Below are 20866 nucleotides of genomic sequence, written 5' to 3'. Positions count from 1 at the left end.
AGGGAAACCTGCTCCTATAACACAATGCTCCTCAATGGTGGCTTCATATGAGAATCAGCAGGGGAGCTTTTAATATATATATATATATATATATATATATATATATATATATATAGACACCTATAATCCATATGCCCAGGGCTCTTGCCTCAAATCAATTTAGTTAGAATACCTGGGGGTTAGACCCAGGCATCAGTACTTCTTATTACAGGTGATTACAATGTAAACTTAAGATTAAGGATTACAGCTGTAAACAACAACATGGAAGAGAGTTGAAGTTGTCCCTTCCCTCTATATTTCCACAGCACTGGGAATATGCTCTACTGAAGGCTCATCAATTAATCAATCAATTAGGTAATTAACAAGTATTGATTAACAATGATCAATTAATGTTTGTTACAAGAATTTGACATAGCTTGTTCTTTTCTGCAATATAATACACAAGTGAGAAAATCCCTACTCTCCTCTCCCTCCTCCCAGCATTCTGTCTGGAACCTGAAACGTGGCCTGGCACCTAGAAACATGCTGTCAAGTTAGCCTCAGTGTGTGAACTTTTTTTTAATTTTAGTAAAATATACATAACATAAAATGTATCATTTTAACCATTTATAAGTGTACAGTTTAGTAGCAATAAGTATATTCTCATTGTTTTACAACCATCACCACCATCTATCTCCAGAATCTTCCCAAACTGGAACTCTGTACCTATTATATATTCCCTGGGTCTCCTCACCCCTCCTGCTCCTGGCAATCTCCATTCTACTTTCTGTCTCGATGAATTTGACGATTCGAGGTACCTCGTATAAATGGAATCCTGCATTTTTCTTTTTAAGTCTGGCTAATGTCTGCAAGCTTCATTCCTGCTGTAGTATGTGTCAGAGTTCCTCTGTAAGGCTGAATAATATCCCATTGCATGTATATACTACATTTTGTTTCTCCATTCATCTGTTGACGGACATGGGGTTGTTTCTGCTTTTTGGCTACTATGAATAACACTGCTATAAGCATGGATGTACAAGATTTTTTATGCATGGCTTTACCTACCCGGCATAGCCAATATTCCTAAACAGGAATCTCACACCAGAGAAGCAAAAGGCTTGGTGAGTGAGGAGTGAGGACCTGTGACTTGCTCCTCATCAACAAAACACAGCAATGATGATGGAAGGCCATTCCTGGGTAGGTTATATAAGACTTCATCTTAGTTAACTGTAAAGGGCTTATCCAGCTGAGTCTGAAGAAGTAAGCTGCCATGCTGTGAGAGGGCCTGGGGGGAGGGACGCAAGGCAGGAAGTCTAGGCAGCCTCTAGGAGCTGAGAGCAGCCCCAGCTGACAGCCAGCAAGAAAATGGGGACCTCAGCCCTACAACCACAAGGAATTGAATTTGGCCAACAATCACCTAAGCTTGGAAGAGGACCTCTTCCTGTAGAAAGCTCTAGAAATGAACACGGCCAGTTGACCCTTTGACTGCAGCCTTGTGGCTGACGTCAGAGAAGATGACTTAAATAAGTCACGCCTGGGCTCTTGGCCCACTGCAAACTGAGATAGCAAATATGTGTTGTTTAAGCTACTAAGTTTGTGGTAATTTATTACACAGCAATAGAAAACCAATATGCTTGCATTTCCTGAGTTTCTGTTGACAAGAAATTTCAAGTTGTATCTTGTTCTTCTCACTTGTACTTCCTCTTTCCTCATCTCACCTGGAAAGAGGGAACTGGAAGCTCTAGGTCTTTCTTTCTCTCATATTTCCCAGAGCTTAATCTGTAAACCCCAAAAAGACCATTTAAACGCCTGCTTGAAATTTACCAATTAAAATTGATTTGGCATCACAAATAACCCAAGAAGGATTAAACAGATGTTGGGGGACCCAGATGACTCACATTTTATTATAAAATATATATAAAATATAAAATATTCTCTGCCATTCCTGGCTATAGATCTCAAAAAAAAAGAAAGAAAGAAAGAAAGAAAGAAAGAAAGAAAGAAAGAAAGAAAGAAAGAAACCTGTCACACATAACTGCACTGAAAAATCTACAACTAACAAATACCTCTAGGGAGAGTCAGCAGAAAGAGAAGACAAATCATTTTAAAGTGAGACTTTAATGGAAAGAAACACTTTTAGTTAAAGGATAGATACAAGAAATGTATCTTTCACAAAGAAGGGACTTCCAAAGTGTCTGAAAATCGAAATGTTTCATCCTTGTCTTCAGATCTGTTCCCCTTCTTGAGAATTGTATTGCAATTTAAACTCTAGAAAGAGGCGACAGGAGCTGAGCTACCCAGGCTTATGGAAAGAAAAGGGAGGTTCTGTGGAAACTGAATGCTGCTCACTAGGAGGCAAAGGCCAGTGGTGATGTTTCTCTCTTATCCAGCAAGCAAGGAAAAGAAAGACCACTGTCCACTGTCTTCTCAATGACGCTATTTCTACTACAGTCCTTCCTGGGTATCTAGCAAGGAATGGGCAGTGTCCAGAATGTTTTTGAGAAAAGGAAAAAAAAAGGGTCAAAAGGAGCCACCCATTTCAGAGGACATTTAGAAAATGTAAGGGAGAAGAGGTGAAGGCTCCTGCCCAGGCAACCAGGACCCTTGTTAAAAGCCAGCACTGCTCAAACTCACCTGGAATAATCTATTTGGAACCAAGCAGATCCAGAAACTGCTATAAATATCCTACATAAATTAAAACAATAGCAAGCGAAATAAAATGAGAACAGATTTCAGAGTTGTTGTGATTAAGAGGCAGATGTTTTAACATCTAGGTGAGTTTATAGAAGCCTTAGCCACTACTGGTGATAACCATGGGCTAGTTACTTACTCTTAATAAGCCTCATATAATAATACTTACCAGATAGGTTAACTGTGAAAATAAGTGAGATAACTATAGATAGGTCATAGCAGAGTGTACCAAATAAGATACTCAAAATTGGTAGTATTGGCCATTGACTACTCAGATATTGAGAATGAGAGAAGATTAGGAATAAACCAAATTAAAGAATTAGTGAAAAAAAAATGAAGGAGGGAAGACAACAAGAAATAAGGAAAAGGGAAGAAACGTGGAAGAAAATATTAAAGAATTGGATTCATTGATTCAATATTCAATAAATATTTGTTGCATTGGATGTATTAATCTGAAGGAGTAAAGGGAAACTTGGACATTAAAGCTGCTCAGCCAAGGCTAGGTACTGGGTCCAAAAGTGCCACGGTTTTTGTGTAGTGTAAAAATAGCATTGTGCATCCCCTTAGGAATGTAGCCCACAAGGCGAGGGTAGGCTCCTCAGAGTCAGCACAGTGCTAACAGTGAGCTCTTAGACCTTTGACTACTCAAAACAATTAGCCTTCAAATCCTCAGTGTTTTCCAAGGCTTCATTAAATATTTTTCCTAATGCCTAGCAATTAAGACTAGAAGTTTTAAGGATAAAGTGAGAAGGACTAAAGGGCAGATATCAACTAAGTAGAAGACCATTTGAGAGGCTGAGAGGGCTGAGGTGGGGAAGCAGAGTGAGCGGAGCCCAGAGCTCATTGGCTCCTAGAGAAAAGAAAAGACAGAGGCACAAAGGGAGACTGGCTGGGTGCCAGGACTCAAACCGGCTGCCAAAGCTTATTTAACTTCATCTAGATGTCAAGGCAGCTGCCACTTAATTCCAGTCAGGCTCCTAAATTCCTCCATGCTTTTTACCTCTTCCTTTTTTTGGAGCTTAACGGTACCACCCACCCTACCTCACCCCCACAAAAAAAGCCCCCAGCCTGGTTATACAACCCCAAGGGAAACCACTCACACTGTAGGCTGCACAGGCTATAAATGTTGTGCACATTGTGGTAGAGAATACACATTTGACATCAGGCAGACTCAAATTGGAAAACTGTTTCCAAAAATATATAAACATTACAACCTGGAGCAAGTTGAATGACCTCGAGCTTTAATTTCACCTTCAGTAAAACAAAAAACTGATGCCTCATTAGGCAAGTCTAAGGCCTCCATGAGTTAATTATGGAGAATGACAGATATGTAATAGCCAACCAATAACTTAGTTTTTTCATCCCATCGCTGAGTAGCTAGTTTTGATCTGAGTGTCTACATGCACATTGTCTATCACTATGAAATATAACCTTTTGTTCAAAGCATACTGACAACTTTCACCAGATACATCACCCAGTTACCTTCACCATAGATTCTTGGTATCAGATCACCACAAAACTGGATGATTTTTCTTCTTCCATGCCTTATCCTATATAGACAGCTTCAATTTTTGCTTTTCTAAAGACCCGGGTTAAGACAATAGTATTTATGAGAATATATACCAATTTTGTAACTGTCCAACTGGTAAAAGCCTGTATATACACTCTTAAAAATCTTTAATTATCTATGTAAAATCTAGATATAGAGCCTCTCATATGGCAACATGTAAGTCACTATTTCATGGAAGGGAAAAAAGGGGTGTTTCCTCCCCAGCAAAAGTTCCCACTCCTGCAAACTGCTAATAGAGTAGAACTTTCTGGAAGAATCATTTTCAGGGAAAAATAACAATAGCAGGGAGATTTTTCTAATCATTGCATTTTAAAAAAAATTATTTCTGATTATATATGTAATTTTTAAATAAGGCTTTCCAATAAAAAGGTCAAGAGTCCACCTCTGATTGTTATCTTGAAAAAATCATCTATAGGAATGAATAGAGCAGAATCTGGACAGCGGGTTTTCTGATTTTGAATTCTGTTTCCTATATTACACTCTACATAACCTTTGGCAGGTTATATAATTCTGTATGCCTCAGTTTTCTCATATATAAAATGGGAGTGATTAATAATATCTATCTTATAGGTTTATTGTGAGGATTAAATGATTCAGTATTTGCAAGGCATTCAGAGTGGTGACTGGCACATAATTAGTGGTATATAAATATTTTTTCCCATGGAAACATTCCTCTTTAATAAAGAAAACATGTTCTGTAGTGCACATTCTCAAATGCTCAGTACTGCTTTGGAAAGGAAACAAATAAAAACAAACATATTCTTCCACAGTCCTTTTCCACATCTTATTTAAACGTATGACTCACTAGCATTTTCTTCTTTTACCTATTCTGCTCCTGTGGTGGGAGTGACAGATAAAATGAATTGTCCTTCCTAAAACTGGAGTCAAATCTGAAGTCAGATGGCAAGTCTTTGTTTTATCTTTCCTTTTCATGAAAGAACAATAGTTTCAAATGATAGTTTAAGCATCCCTAGCAAAATGCAGTCATACCAGCAACTTGCCAGATGTCTCTGATTAATTTGCCTGTGTTCCACCAGACATTCAGCATGAGCTCCTAATTTTGCTCTGATGAAGTTTTCTAAACAATATCTACATAAACAGAAAAGAAAAACTTAATCTCAGTAAAAGGTCTGACATCTGAATGCATGGTTGTCTTGGTGCTCAAGGCAGACCAGACATGGGCAGAAATGCTATGTGAGCTCTTCCCTGCCCTCTCTGCCAGTGATATTCAGTTCTCAGCCTTGAGAAGCACTGTAATTATTCAGGAACCCATATGTGACCCTCCATATATGCCACAGTTGCTGCCATCAGGTGGATCAAACCCATTCGCAATGTCCTTTTCTCACAGACCTCAGCTCTAAGGATCCAGAACTTAGTAGGCATCGATGCAATGGGCCACCTCTGCTCAACTCCACATGGATGAAGCTAGGAAGCTCCAGGAAGCACCACCGCTCTTACTATCAATCAGTGGGGCACACTGTAATAAGGCAGACTGGTGCCCAGGCTGGTCTAATCAAGGCCTTTCACATTTGTGGGTAGTTCTTAGAACACTAGAGTAGGACTTAAGACGAAAAGAACTGATCCTGATTTCAAGAGTCTTGGATTCTAATCTTAGCTCTGCCACCAACCATGGTATATTCCATAACTCCCCAGTACCTGTGTCCTTACTTCTCTAGTAAGGGGGGTGCATCAAACAATCTGTAAGGTTCCTATGGCTCCAAGGTCTTCTGATGTTCAAAATATTAAATTTAAGTCAGAGATCAGAGTATTGGACACACGGTAGTACCCTGATTCATCATGAAATTTATAATACTTCAATAAAGCTGAGTGCCTGTTATAGAAACAGGCTACATGCCCACTGCATGCTGCATGCTTTTGATGATCTAAAATGGTCAGTAGGCACAAAGCCAGGTCCCTACAAAGAGCTATGATATACTGCAGGTTGGGTGCAGCTGACGAGTGACTCCACATTGTGCCCACCTCAATCTCACAGGCATAGACTCATTTTCTGTGGCGTTGTCCTAAAACTGAACATAGGTCTCACTTTGTCTACAAAGGGTTCCCAAACTAAGTCATAATTCCCATCTTAGGCAATAGCAGTTACAGTCAAAACCATTAGAACTGCAGTATTCAGTAGAGTAGGCAATAGACATGTGACTATTCAATGTTTAAATTAATTTAAAATAAAAATCCATCAGATTCAAGCTTCTTTGTAAGAAAATAAGTTAAAAATCCAGTTTCTTAGTGGCACTAGCTGCATTTCAAGTGCTCAATAGCCATATTTGGCTATTGGCTACCATATCGTAAAGCATGGATTATAGAATACTTCCATCACTGAAGAAAGTTCTACTGGACAGCACTGAATCTAGAACCCGAAATTAAAATGCAGATCCTTGAAATTAGAAAGAAACAAATTTCCAGAATTCCCTAATGCCAGTAGAGTTTCATTATGAGCTCCTCCATATAAAGTAGAGAGGTACAATTAGACAAATTAAGTTACACCTTCAGACCATAAAAGTATATTTGATGGGAACAGGACAATAAAGCTGGCATGAGCTGGCGGTGCCTAGCAATTGAAGAGGCTCACTCACCACTTATGATATATATGAGCACAGGTACCTTAGCAAAATCATAGAATACTGTGTCATGAATTATAGAAACTGAATATTCAAATTCAGAATCTATCATTCCATCAAATTTTATTCTCTGGCTTCTATGGGTGCTTCATATCTCCCTAATATTGTTGACTGAAGGAGAGCTAGGAGTCTCCCCTCAGTTTCTTGCTCACTGTTAAGTGTTCATCAGAAATACTCTCTTAGACAAAAAAACTGAAGAGACATTCAGTGGCTTTCTGATCCAGTATGGAAGGGTGAACATTGTCCAAAATGTAGTTGATGTGTATATTAATAGAAACAGATTTAGCCATAAATTCAGCCAGGATACTTTATAAAAGTCCAACAAATAAATTAGGAGAACCAAAAAATAAACAGAAGAGCCATTATGACTGATGATCTTAAAATCTCTGATATCTAGCAGGAACTGCTTGGAAAAGTAGACAAACTAATGTATACTGTACATCATCCTTTCATCAGTGAAGGACATGTCTATCCTTTTAATGCTCTAACTTCTGGAAAATTGTTTCTTACAAATTTTTGACAGGCTGTACAATATAAAAGAGATATAAAAATATCCAAAGTTTACTTTTGGCTTTTATCCAATACTGAAATGATTTGGAAATGGAAAATGAATTGTAATATTGAGCACTTTTGAAAAATTGAAAAATTTTAAATTTCTGAATTTATAAAGTTAACTATTTGTGTTTAGCTAGTTATTTCAGACTTGAGGTATCTGTACTTTTTGCAAGGGAAACTGAGGTACAAACCAGTCAACTAAAAAAGAATGTTTCCATTTTTTATTTAATTATTCAATTTAGAACCACAAGGCTCTGTGAAAGCAGATGAGGATTGTTATGGCATGGATGATACAGTTTTTGTCTCTTTAGGACTTAATCATTAAGAAATCAATTAGCCCATTTCTTTATCCTGACCACAACACAGACTTGTATCCACTTGGCTTGCCTTTATGGTGAGGAGAATAATCAACAATCCTTATTCAGGAGATACAATATCCTTCCTGCGTCCCATTCACTATAGACAGACAGAAAGAAGTCTGGTTTGGCACAGAAAGTGTATATAACTACTGATTTTTTTTTTTTGCCTGATTATAGCAGAGCTAATAATTTATCCTTAAATAAAAGCAAGGAGATACGCTTATCTCAGATTTTTCAGCACCAGGAGAATGGTGTTTTGCCTCAAGATGAGCATAAGTCTTTGAACAAAGTAATTGAACATAATCTTGGTTCAAGAGAATACATCTGGTGTCATATATAGGGAGAAGGTCAAAGAAGATGAATTGCTACTAAATTCTCTTACATGTCATTCTGCATAAAAAAGTACATTGCTATTTGTAACATTTTTGTGAGTAAATAATAGATTATACTTACGTGTACATATATAGTAATGTAATGCACATTCTGTAATATTATTATATATGTATATATATACATATACTATGTAGAGTTCATATATCTCTAACAGAAGAGAACACTGGATGATGTTCAGTTTTTTAAAACAAATATAAGCTTGTGCCGTCTATAATTTCAGAATTCATACCATTAAAAATGATTATTACTTTTGAAAGGAAATAGATGAGAAATTTTTAGACTAATAAAAATTTTGACTTAATAAAACTGCTGAAATCCAATATTAATCAAATTTCTTTCAGTCACAGGATATTATAATTAATAATCTGGCATCACTAACTTCCTTCACAAATATTTATTGATCATTCACTATGCTTCCAGTACTGTCAACAAATTGATTAATTAAACCTCCCTTTATAATTCTGTTGTTAAAATTGATCATTTGTTTGTCTGGGTCAGATGTTTTATCTTAATTTATAATACTTACATTCGTGAATGTTAAAATTTGTTTTAATTTCACAAATCTTGCATTTTGCAATAGAGATTCAGGCTCGACCAAGGCATTATCAAGGCAAAAGATTTAATTTCAATTAATAAATACTCAGTTAAAAATAGTAAAGGAGGGGAACCCTAACTAATGATGTTTCTAATGAGTCTTCCCTGACCCAGAAAATCAAACTTTCGCCCATAAAGAAATGCATACACACACACGTGCGCGCACACACGCACACACCCCTATACATGAATGCAGTGGCAAATATTTATATGTTCTTTTAAAAACTCAAATTTTTAAAAGTAATTCTAGCTTTTAATTGTTCCCTCTGCCTGAAATCCTCTTCCTGCCTGGTTCATGCTCCTTGAAGTCTGTTAAAGGTCACTTCCTCAGCCAGGCCTTCATGACAAGCCTGCTTCTGTTGTCTCCCTGACCTCCTTTCCCTTCACTCCAGATACCACCTGCTATAGTATTGGCTTTTATCATATTATTGATTCCAATTAATAATTACACATTGCTGACTTGTTTCTGTGTATACTGTTTACCGCCCCTGCTAGAAAGGCTCTGTTTCTATTCACTGAGGCATACCTAGCATCTAACACAGTGGCTGGCAGAGAGTAGAGACCAACATAAACTGGAATGAATGAATGAATTTATCTTTCTTTGAGGCTCCAGCATGTTCCTTTTTCATGACACTTGAAGACTACTAAAATGTGACTCTCTTTTTTTTTTTTTTTTGGCTAACATAGTCACAATTCACTGTGATGTGTGTACATTTTTAAGTTCACTCCTCTAGAAAGACAAGTGTACACTTTCTAATACTATTTCACACCCCTAGGGTTTTCAAGGTAATAGAAATAACTGTCAGTAAACTGAGCTCCTCACAGAGAGATATATATAGTACAATTTCTGCTTTAAACTTCTGCCCAATGGGAGATTTTTTTGCAAAACAAAATCATTTCAAAAACCCCTCTACCCCAAAATCTGAAAGGGTTAATATGTTCTTCATCATTAAGGAGGCTTAATAAATATCACTCTCATATTTCACAATATTAAGCCCATCTGAGTTTAAAGGATGCGGAAATTTCTTACCTGGAGTCTTTTCTGACTCTTGCTTTCTCAAAGGAAAATTCAGGGGGTTTGTTCAGGTCATAGGTCCGGGTTGTTGGCTCAGCAGACACGCCAGCCTTTGCTCCCCTCCTGCTATGGAGAGAGACCAATCCAGAGGTCTTCCGGTGGACCTCAAGAGGCACTTTATCTGGTGAGGCCTGAAGCGGGCTTCCTCCCTGCATATGCACCACATCCTGCAGCTTGTTCAGCTGGATGCACTTGTTCTGGAGCTCCTCTGTGAGTTCAGCAATGGCCACAGTCTGCTTCGACAGCTGCTCCCGCAGCTCCTTCAAATGGTACTCCCGCTCCTGGATCTCAGCATCCTTCCTCCTCAACTCTCTCTCCAGCTCTGTCACCTTGTTCCGCAGAGCATCAGTGGTGAGGTTCCCAGAGTGTCCATCTGGGTGCTTGGAATGTTTAGGTTTCACTGAACCATTTCCCATTTTGCTCAGGGACCTGAGAGGGCACAGAATTGGGAAGTATCAAGTGGAGTTTCACTTCCCAACAGTCCCCACCATTCCTCTCATTCCTATCTTGTTTCATAAATAGGAACACAGCAATCTTCATTGTTTGAAAAGCAATAAATTTCCCCATGTTTCCAGAAAAAAAAAAAAGTTATCTATTGATTTCTTTTTTCCCTCCATGAAGAGGAGTTGGCATTTGGGTTCATTCTTACCTGTCCCTTTGAGAGCATAAGTATCACACCTAACATTTTTCACAAATGGTCTGAGTTACCTGCTGTTTTCTCTGGACAGTCTCTCTGAACAGCTGCCAAAAGCATCACATCAAAACTGTGATTTGGATGTCAGCATGGCAAAGATAAAACGCAAATGAGCAGCTACAACAACAGAGGCATGGAAATGTCACAACTTTCACAGCTCCCCATGCGGCAACAGTAAGAAACCTTCCCCAGATTTAGAAAATTACACATCTGCATTTCTCAGAAGACGGAAGCAGAGTTGGTGATGGTTGACTAGCACTTTCCTCCTGCTGTATGTATCTATTAAGTTTTGCATTTCTGATAATACTCACTGCTAAAACACTTCTGAACTGTGGTCACCAACAAGAAGAGTTTTAAAATTGTTCTGCATCCTCTACTTTATGTCCAAAGTGGAGGATCTCCAAAATGTACCACCCATGCTGCAAGGCTCTATTCTTTTCCTATTAAGAATGTCCTCCTAACATTGGTGTAGTGTGGGAAGTTATGAAAATTTCAAAATTAAAAAAATGAATATCTTCAGTTCAGGCCCCAAAGTAATCATGAATCTAGTGAGTCTCTGGATGTGGTATGCAGATCAGGAGTTATGAGGGATGATTTAGTTTATTCAGAACTTGTTTTAGTCTAATAGCTATGTATTTATTTTAACATGTATTTGAAATATAAATAACTATCACCACAAAGTTGTGATCTTATTGCTATTATTGCTTCAGTGAAGACTAAACTAGGTATTCAGGTTTACTGAGTCAATTCGATGAAAATAAAAATAAATCATCTGCAGATAATAAGCACATATGAGCAGAATCACAAAAGTAGAACTTGAATGTGTGAACTTTGGGAAATACTGCTCTGATTAATTATTATAATGTTTAAAGGTTTTTTAGACTACCTATTTAAACTTCATATTTTTGCACATGCAGTTTTTGACAGCTGATATCATTTGGCTGTGTCCCCACCCAAATCTCATCTTGAACTGTAGCTCCCATAAATCTCCATGTCGTGGGAGGGACCCAATGGGAGCTAACTGAATCATGGGGGCGGGTCTTTCCCATGCTGTTCTCGTGATAGTGAATAGGTGTCATGAGATCTGATGGTTTTATAAAGGGGAGTTTGCCTTTGCTTTTCCTTCGCCTTCCGCCACGATTATGGGCTTCCCCAGCCATGTGGAACTGTGAGTCCATTAAACCTCTTTCCTTTATAAATTACCCAGTCTCAGGTATGTCTTTATTATAATAGCAACATGAGAACAGACTAATACAACAGACATAACCCAAAAGGCATTATAACACTTGTAAACTAAGCTTGAATTACTTCTGATTATCTCAAATCAGAAGAAATGAAACAGTTTTATAACCCACACATCTGCCCCTCTCGCCCTCCAAACTTCAAACTTAAATAGAAGTGAAATACTTAGAGTTTTTTCACTAGTTCTACCAGAATAACTGTGACCTCTACAACAACAAAGGCACAGATGCAAAGATGTAACACAGCATCTAGATTTCAAACAGATGTGACCAAATAGTCAATGCAGATTGCCTACAATGGATGGTGCAAAAAACAAATGCATTTATAAAAGCAATCTTGAAACACCTAGTTATTTCTCATAGAATTCAGGTTCAAAGTGGTCATTAATAAACATTAGCCTTTGGAGAATTGCCTTAATATGTTGCAGAGATGTGGCAGGTTTAACCTTTAAGTTTCTGTTGACTTGGCAGCATTTACTGATCTTATATATTATGAATGTATAAGAAGGATGAAGAGACTAGAATTCAAAGAAGTAGCCCTGGACATACTTGTATCTTGAATAAGCAATTCAGAATATGTTATATTGAAATCTGAGAATAAACCTGAATGAGATTATGAATTACAAGCATAAGAAAGGTGCTCCAAAAAATCTGAAATTAATGTGTACACACGTTTTTAACACGCATCAGTGACCCATTTTCTAGACAGCCTTCTTGGTTCATGGAGAAGTATTCTTAGGTCAGTAGAGAAAGAAGGGAGATGTGATGGTAGGAGGAAAAGGATTTGCCTTATAAATAAAAAAGCACGCATAAAAACTTTCAAATCTAATATTAAACTAACAACTAACTCATTTTTGTTCATGGAAAAATTGTTTACTAAGACCAAAGTATCATATACCATATCAGGGGCATATCCCATCATGGATTTGCAGTCAAATTTGACACAGAAAACAGTTTTAGCATTACAAATATGAAAAGGCTTAGAATCATTTTTGCTCTATGGATGGTATTCAAAAAATTCTGTACCAATCCAATAATTTTACAAACTTGAAGCACAGTTAGGTAGAGGATGTTAAATTCTCCCAAAACACCAATTACCCTCTGGTTTAGTTGGAATCTATGTAAATCTTTCAAGCTATTTAGAATTTCAAAGAGGGGTAAAATGAGAGTAACTAACTCATCTTTCAAGTCACTAATTTAAGATACATAAGTAAGTTACTAAATGGCTCAATACTAGTCTGATTTCTTACTTAGTTCATCCATTTAAATATTGCTGTCCCTGAAGCCAAGGTTTCAAGTCTCTGGCTTCACAAAACCTAATTAGATTCACTCTGTTTCCTGTATCAGTCACTAAGATAAGCTATTTCTCAAATATGTATTGCTAGCCACAAGGAGAAATGAACCATAGGATGTTGCTCCATCAGTCTGGCAACTGCAGGTTATTAAAATCATTCTTACAGTCAGAGGGCAGCACATGATGCAATAAGAAATGAGTCTGGAGATAAAGATCAGAATTTAACATGAGCAATAGAGTCAGGCCAATTAGGGTTATAAAACAATCTGCTCTTTCTCAACCTTCTATATATTCCTAAAAATCTTTGAGTCTTACTTTCTCATCTACAAAAGGGAATATATTTATATCCATCTCGTAGGGTTACTATGATTATTACGTTTGTAAAGTACCCCGTATGATGCCTGGCAGGTATCAGACATGAAGTAGGTAAGCAGCTCTTATTATAGTATGTAACTGGAAACAGGCAATTAATGTCTAGGTGTGAAGAAAACCCAGAGAGGATCATTTCTGGGTAGGACAGAAGTCTAGTAAACTGGATGTCTTCCAACAAGAGTCTTTTGTGGGTTTTTGTTTGTTTGTTTGTGACAGGGTCTCATTCTGCAGCCATGAGATGCAGTGGCCAGTGGTGCAATCACTATAACCTGAAACTCCTGGGCTCAAGTGACCCTCTTGCCTCAGCCTTCAGAGTAGCTAGGACTACAGAGGCACACCACCATGCTTGACTGATATTTTTTATTTTCTTGTTGAGATGGGGTCTTGCACTATGTTGCTCAAACTGGTCTCGAAATCCTGGGCTCAAATCACCCTTCTGCCTCAGCCTCTCAAATGACAAAACTCTTTAAAGATGCACATTATTCCTTTGGGAGGCGGTGGCCGGGAGTAAGGGACTCTTACTTTGCCTGGATTCTATCTTCCATTGAGAAAAGAAGTCATTTGGAAACAAACAGCCTGGAAAACAAGTTCCCCACCAAAAGATGGAGACAAAAAAAGAATTATGAACGACACGGAGCCAGTTCATAACTACAAGGACTTAATAATTGAAGCTCTGTAATTCCCTCATGTAGCCTCTATTTATTTTCACACACTGCAATGAAATGCTTAAAACATGGAGGCCCACCTAATTATCTTTGAAGGCAACCAAAAACCATAGTTCACTCTGGAGGCAATACTCTTCTGCAGTTAGGTATAGGAGACAGCAATCGAATGAGTAGTGGCATTTCGCTAGAAGAGAGGAAACTACATAAGACTACAAATTATTATATTAATGTAATCGCCATTTAGAAATTGCTGTCCACCAAGAGGTAATTAGAAGAGACATAAGAAAAGCAAAAGTGACTGTGAAGGCGCTTGCAGGCGGATTAACACCTGGCAGTCAATGTGGGAGGAATTAAGCTTTGTTTTCTGTTTTTCCTCCAGCCCTATAGCAGTTTGAAACCAGAATCTTGGCTCTGGTCTAGATAATATCTATTTCTCTCTCTACCCATCTGGAGTCTGTTATAAATATACACAGACAAACACACACACACATATATAGATGTGTGTGTATAGCTACATGTATATCTGTCAATATGGGAGATGGTATGGTGCTGGCTAAGGTTATGGATCCAGAGTCCCAGTGGAAGCACTTTCATTTAGTGGTCTATATTCCCTCAGGCAAGATACTTGAGTGTCAATAATGGGAGAAAAAGATAGAAACATAGAGAGATAGACAAAACAATGCTGCCTGTCATTTACAGTTTTTAGAGGATTAAATGAGATAAATCATGATGAAAATTTAGCACAGGTATTAGCATATAGTATTTGTTTAAGAAATATTAAATATTACTATTATTATTACATTTAACATTATTTATCCAACAAGAGAATTTATCTTAGAGGAAAAACTTATTGAACTGAAAACATGTACTAAACCAACACAATATTGAAGGAGAACTGATACTGTCCAACTTTAAGGCTTACTAATAAAGTAACGGTAATCAATATAGTGTTGTATTGGTGAAAAAATAGACAAGTAGATCAATGGAACAGAACAGAGATCCCAGAGGTAGACCTAAACAGTACAGTCAACTGATCCAAAGATCAAAGAATACAAAAGAGAGCAAAGACAAGTCAATGGAGAAAGGATAGTCTTTTTAACAAATTGTACTGGAACAACTAGGCATTAATTTTTAAAAAAATAGAATCTAGATACCGATCTTATAACTTTCACAAAAATTAGCTTAAAATGGATCACAGACCTAGATGTAAGAAACAAAATTACAAAACCCCCAAAAGACAACATAGGAGAAATTCTAGGTGATCTTGGGTTTTGTGATGACTTTTTAGATAAAAGACCAAAAAGCCTGATTCATAGACAGAAAAAATTGATAATTTTGACTTGATTAAAATTTAAAACTTCTGCTCTGAAAAAAAAAAGAAGAAAATGAAAAAACAAGCCATAGACTGAGAGAACGTACTTCTAAAACATATGTCTAATTCTGAACACTCAATAATAGGAAAACAAACAACCCAACTGAAAAATGGGCAAAAGATCTGAGCAGACACCTTACCAAACAAGGCACACAGTTGATAAATAAGCATATAAAAAGAAACTCAACATCATAGGTCATTAGGGAATCTCAAATTTAAACAATAATGAGATACCACTACACACCTATTACAATGACTACAATCCAAGACACTGACAACACCAAATGCTGGTGTGAATATGGAGCAACAGGAATGCTCATTCATTGCTAGTGGGAATACAAAATGATATAGTTACATTAGGGGACAATTTGGCAGCTTCTTACAAAGCTAAATATACTCTTACTCTACAAGCCAGCAGTCATGCTTCTTGGTATCTACCCAACTGATATGAGACATATGTTTTCACTAAAATCTGCACATGAATGTTTATGGCAGCTTTGTTTATAATTCCCAAAACCTGAAAGCAACCAAGAAGTCCCTCAGTAGGTAAACGGATAAACAAACTGTGGCACATCCATATAATAGAATATTATTCAATAATAAAAGCAATATCAGCCAATAAGAAGACATGAAGGAACTTTAAATGCATATTGCTGGGTGAAAGAAGCCAATCTGAAAAGCCTATACATTGTATGATTTCAACTGTATAGCATTCTGGAAAAGACAAAACTTGGAGACCATAAAAAGATCAGTGGTTGCCAGGAGCTTGGGGAAAGACAGAAAGGAATAGGTGGGAAAGAACATTTATAGGGCAGTAAAACTATTCAATATGATACTGTAATGATATACACATTTCATTATATATTTGTCAAAACCCATGGAATATACAAAAGGAATGAACCCCAATGTAAACTATGGACTTTAATAATAACGCATCAATATTTGTTCCATCACTTGTAACACATGTACCATACTGATGAAAGATGTTAAGAGCAGGGGAAAGTGCTAAGAGGTGGGTATATAGGAACTCTGTGCTTTTTACTCAATTTTTCTATAAACCTAAAATTTCTACAATATAGAAAGTCTATTAGTTTAAGAAAAGAATTATGTATTAAGAAATGAATGCAAGAAAGCTGATAGCACAGTCAAGGGACAGGCTGAAACGTGTGATGGATGGAAGGAGAGTAATGAATAATGAAACTGAAAAAGTAAGATACTGAAAAATTTCCTACGCCACATTATGGTATCTGAATCTTAAGATACACTAAGTTCTCTAGTTATGTGGTCAGATTTGTCCTTTAGGAAAATAATATTCTCATAAATAAGGAATGGAGTAAAAAGAGCTTAGAGGAAGTAAGACAAGGGAAGATACTATTGCACCAATCCAAATAGGAGGTGATAGTTTAAGGATTAAAGCTCAGAGTCCCAACACTATTTAATGACTTGAACTTCTTGAACTCAAGAAAAAAATTGACCATCTCCATGGTAGCCAGAGAGAAAAACATTGCCATATGAGATTCAATAAAAGTTACAGCTATATGTAACACTGCAATGTCCTTCCCTTCAATAAATCATGGAAACCAGAATTGATTTTTTAATGATAATGGGCAGTTCAGCTGGAAATCAGAGGAGTGAATTATACAGACTTCTACAGATAATATTCTAGGTGGATAGGAAACTGATACATTTGATGTTACCAATAGCTTGTCTCTCTAAAGTTCCTTTAGAAAATAATTGAATATATAAATCCCTGATTCTTCTCCCTGAAGCAAACCACACAGAGTTGTTGTCCTTGTGAGAAACAGCTCACTTTCACATCAATGCCACAATTAAAAGCATCTGTCCATCCAACCTTGTGACTGTTGACCCGGGGCTCAGTTTGGAATCTACTGCTTGTTTTCTCTGTCCACAGCATCCTGGCTGGAGAAAAACTTTCTCTTGACAGGAAATCATATGACCTTATTGTACCAAAGTTGCAGCTACTCTGGAGGTTGGTTATCTCTTTAAAGTGCCTCCCTCCCATCCCCCCAGCAGAATGTTCGCGGTGAATTTTATGAATGCCACTATCCTATATTTGACTGCCAAATTCAGCTATTTTGGGGGCTACATTAACAGATAAGCAAGCACACAGAAATGTAGGTCTGTAAGTCTAGGTCAGAAGACTATAGCTGACAGAATTTTTGAGTGGTGGCAAGAAGAAAGACGATGAGGATTTGAAAGTTTATATTGTGGCAACTGGGTAAAAGGTAATGTCATTGACCAAAATGAGGAGCAGATCTGAGGGATAGGACAGTGAGTTTAATTTTGGATATACTCAGTTTGAAGCACCAGTGGAAACTTTAAGGTAGAGAAGTTTAGTGAGCAGTAAGAAATGAGGGACAAGAAAAGCTAAAGAAAGAGGAAAGCTGAAAATATTAAGCAGTTATTGATACATAAATAGAGGCTGAAGTTGATGAATTGGAGGCAAGTGCCCAGGATATTAGCGATGAGGAGAGGAAGAGTGTCTAGGTCTATACGAGGTTGGAAAGAAAACTGTAAGATATGGTAAGAAGGTACTGCTTTAGTTAAAGTGAGAGAGGATGTGAAGAGATTAATATTAAAAGAAGAGGGTGAGTAGGAGGAACACTGCAGGATAGCTTCTCTAATGTAGTAATTAAATGGATGTGCATGGGAGGGCAATCAAAATGATTTCAATGTTTTGATCTTAGGAGGCTTGAAGGAAAGTAGTACTATCTACTCTTCATTCATTCAGTCATTCAAAAAGAACACATAGGGCACCGTGTATGGGCTAGACACTGTGGCACTGACAGAAGTCAGGAGAATGAGCATGCTTTGAAAAGACAGTAATGAGTCTGGATTTACATATATTGAGTTTGAGATGCTTGTGGGTCATCATGATACAAATGTCTAGCAGGTAGAAGCAAAAAAGAAAACTCAAGGGAAGAGATTGCTCCATAGAAGACTTGAAGTACCATTTGTAGATGAGATCACTAAGGGAGGTAAGAAAGGAATGTCTCTATTGTTACCTATGAACATATAGGTAATATCTGTGGATATTATTTGTGGGAGAAGAGGAGGAGAAGCAAACCACAAAGGAGAAGGAACACGTGTACCAATAAGAGATTTAGGAGAAGCATCAGAAAGGCCATGCAGATAAGATCCTTAAGAGGTGAGCAGGCTGTACCTCACATCCCACAGGTCTGTCACAGCAAATGAGATCAGAGAGAAAAGTGCTGAATCTGATTTGTCAAAGAGTGGGGATAGACACTCAACTACAAAGGACCATGGAAAGAGCTGACACTAAGAGTAGAGCCTGTAATACGATATCATGGTTCACGTGAGGGATTTTTAAAATAATGAAAACTTGAAAATGTCTGTAGCTCCAGGATAATGAAGCACAGGAGATAGGAAAAACGAAAACATGGGAGAAGAAGAGATAATTCATTGGAAAAATAGCCTAGAGGAAGCAAGACAATAAGGGATCACATGACTTGGGCAACAGCTAGGCAACATATGCCTTCACTGTGAGGTGAATTCTCATTAGCCTCACTTGTAATGACTTCATAGAACTGGAGTTAAGGATTTCATGTAAAAGAGAAAGATCCCTGGGCATCATCTTTTCAGGTCGTTTATTCTTAGTCATACAGCGTTCCAACGGAGAGGATGCGCTCTAATTCTCCATAGAGAATTCTCTACCATATTAGCTCATACCCTCCTGTGCAAAACTAAACAGGAGTACTGAAAACAGCTAGTGTATGTTATGTGGGATGATCGCCTTCTTCATGAGTTAAATAGAAACTTGCAAAGAAAAGAGACAATTTCTAAGAAACTCTAAATATGGGGGTGTGGTGGGGTGGGGGCAGGTGTATGTTGCTCTCTTCCTTAAAAAAAAAAAAAAAAAAGAAGGAGAAGAAGAAGAAGGAAAAAGCCCCTGGGAACTTGGGGAACAAGATGAAGATCAGGAAATCAAGGCATTTGTCCCAGCGTCACCCTTCCTACCTACTAATTCTGCATGCGTTGCTTTTATTATCAGCTCTGGCCTCAGCTGCTTTGTAGATGCACCGTAGTTCTTCTCAAAACTGAACCTATTTCTTTTTTTCTCATCCCCAAAGTGGCTGGTTTCTGGGCTTTGTTTGCTCTTGTTTCTTCATCACCGAGAAATACAGAAATATGAAAGCGCCTCACGGTGCCCAGAGTGACAAAAGGACACCCACACAAGTTTACCAGGACTCCTAAAAGTCCTTGCCTGAGGACTGTCCCCTAGCAACTACCCAGAGCTCGACGAAGCAAAGCCGGGAGCGCAAGCCCTGACAGCACCGCCAAGCCCCTAGCTCGGAGCAACAGCCTCCACCGCTGCTCCTCGCTAAACCTAGAGAACCCTGAGGACTCCCCACTGGGGCTGAGCCCCTCCCGCCCTCAACAGAACCTCTAAACACAACTAGCCTTTCCCTGCCTCCAGGAGCTCACGAAACGCTGCCACACCGAGCGAATGCAACGCGTACACACGTCCACACTCGAACAGCACAAGCAAGAGACCGGCTGGGTGTGGAATAGAGGCGCACATCGCGCAACGCATTCACAGCATGCACACGCGCGCACCCCGACCCCGTCCCTCCCCGCGCGCCCTCACACCCCGGCGCCCAAGACCCCCGGCCCACGAACCTCACCAGACAGCCGGGTAACTTTCCAGGTGCGCAGCTTGTCACCTCGGCGCGGCCGCCCCTGCGTCTCAGCGTCCTCTCCCACGCCGCCCTCCCCAGCCGCCTGCGGCGCCGGAGCCCAGCGCAGGTCAGCTCAGCCAGCCCCGCCGTGCACACGGTGCGCAGCGTGGGCCCGGGGCTGCCGGCTCAGTCGCTCCGGCTACGTGTGAGCCGGGGGCGCGGGTTAGCGCGATGCGGGCAGGAGCTGCGGCGGCGTCGGTGCTGCCGCCTGGCTCCGCGGCGGGGGCCGGTGCAGAGGAGACACGCAGGGAGGGAGGGAGGGAAGAGAGGAGGGAAGGAGGAGGGAGGGGGTCAGCCGGGGCTACTGCCTGGATAGTAGGGCGCCGGCTTCCCTAAAGGTGGGGTCACCCGCGCCCGCACCCACACTAGCCCGAACCTTTACTCCCGACACAGCCGCAGTCTGCACTTTATACCCCATACCCTCCAGAGTGAGGCAACTTAAGTAGGGCGATAACATCGTGGTTGTAAGCATTTTTGTTCATGTTATTATTTCTATTTCAAGTGTGTGGGACGAGGGGAGAGGAAAGTTCAGGGAGGTGTTCATTTTTTCCTTCCCCTCCCTTTCCTCCATCCTTCCAGTCTGTTTTCACTGCAGGCTCTCTCCACTTCGCCTTCCCTCCCAGAGCTCAAACAGGCGCACGTACCCTGGACATGC

The 20866-nt window shown here is 39.0% G+C and overlaps 1 protein-coding gene across 3 annotated transcripts in view; it reads right to left on the bottom strand.

Moving 5' to 3' along the window:
* The window catches only part of PRKG2 (protein kinase cGMP-dependent 2), a 126922-nt gene extending 106278 nt beyond the window's left edge, over nucleotides 1-20644 (bottom strand). The window contains exons 1-2 of one of the 3 annotated variants that reach the window (XM_057302079.2): nucleotides 20158-20644; nucleotides 9808-10281 (exon numbers count right to left, since the gene is read on the bottom strand). In XM_057302079.2, the coding sequence (XP_057158062.1) occupies nucleotides 9808-10268 (461 nt within the window). In that variant the 5' untranslated portion in view covers nucleotides 10269-10281; nucleotides 20158-20644. Of the gene's footprint in view, nucleotides 1-9807; nucleotides 10282-20152 lie in introns of all 3 variants that reach the window. The other 2 variants (XM_003832268.5, XM_008957652.4) reach the window with 2 other exon arrangements.
* Nucleotides 20645-20866: the final 222 nt, after the last annotated feature.

This window comes from Pan paniscus, chromosome 3 (genome assembly GCF_029289425.2).
Source record: "Pan paniscus chromosome 3, NHGRI_mPanPan1-v2.0_pri, whole genome shotgun sequence".
In the NCBI taxonomy this organism is placed as follows: Eukaryota; Metazoa; Chordata; class Mammalia; order Primates; family Hominidae; genus Pan; species Pan paniscus.
The sequence above is the reverse complement of the archived record's forward strand: the minus strand, read 5'-3'. Positions and strand labels throughout refer to the sequence as shown.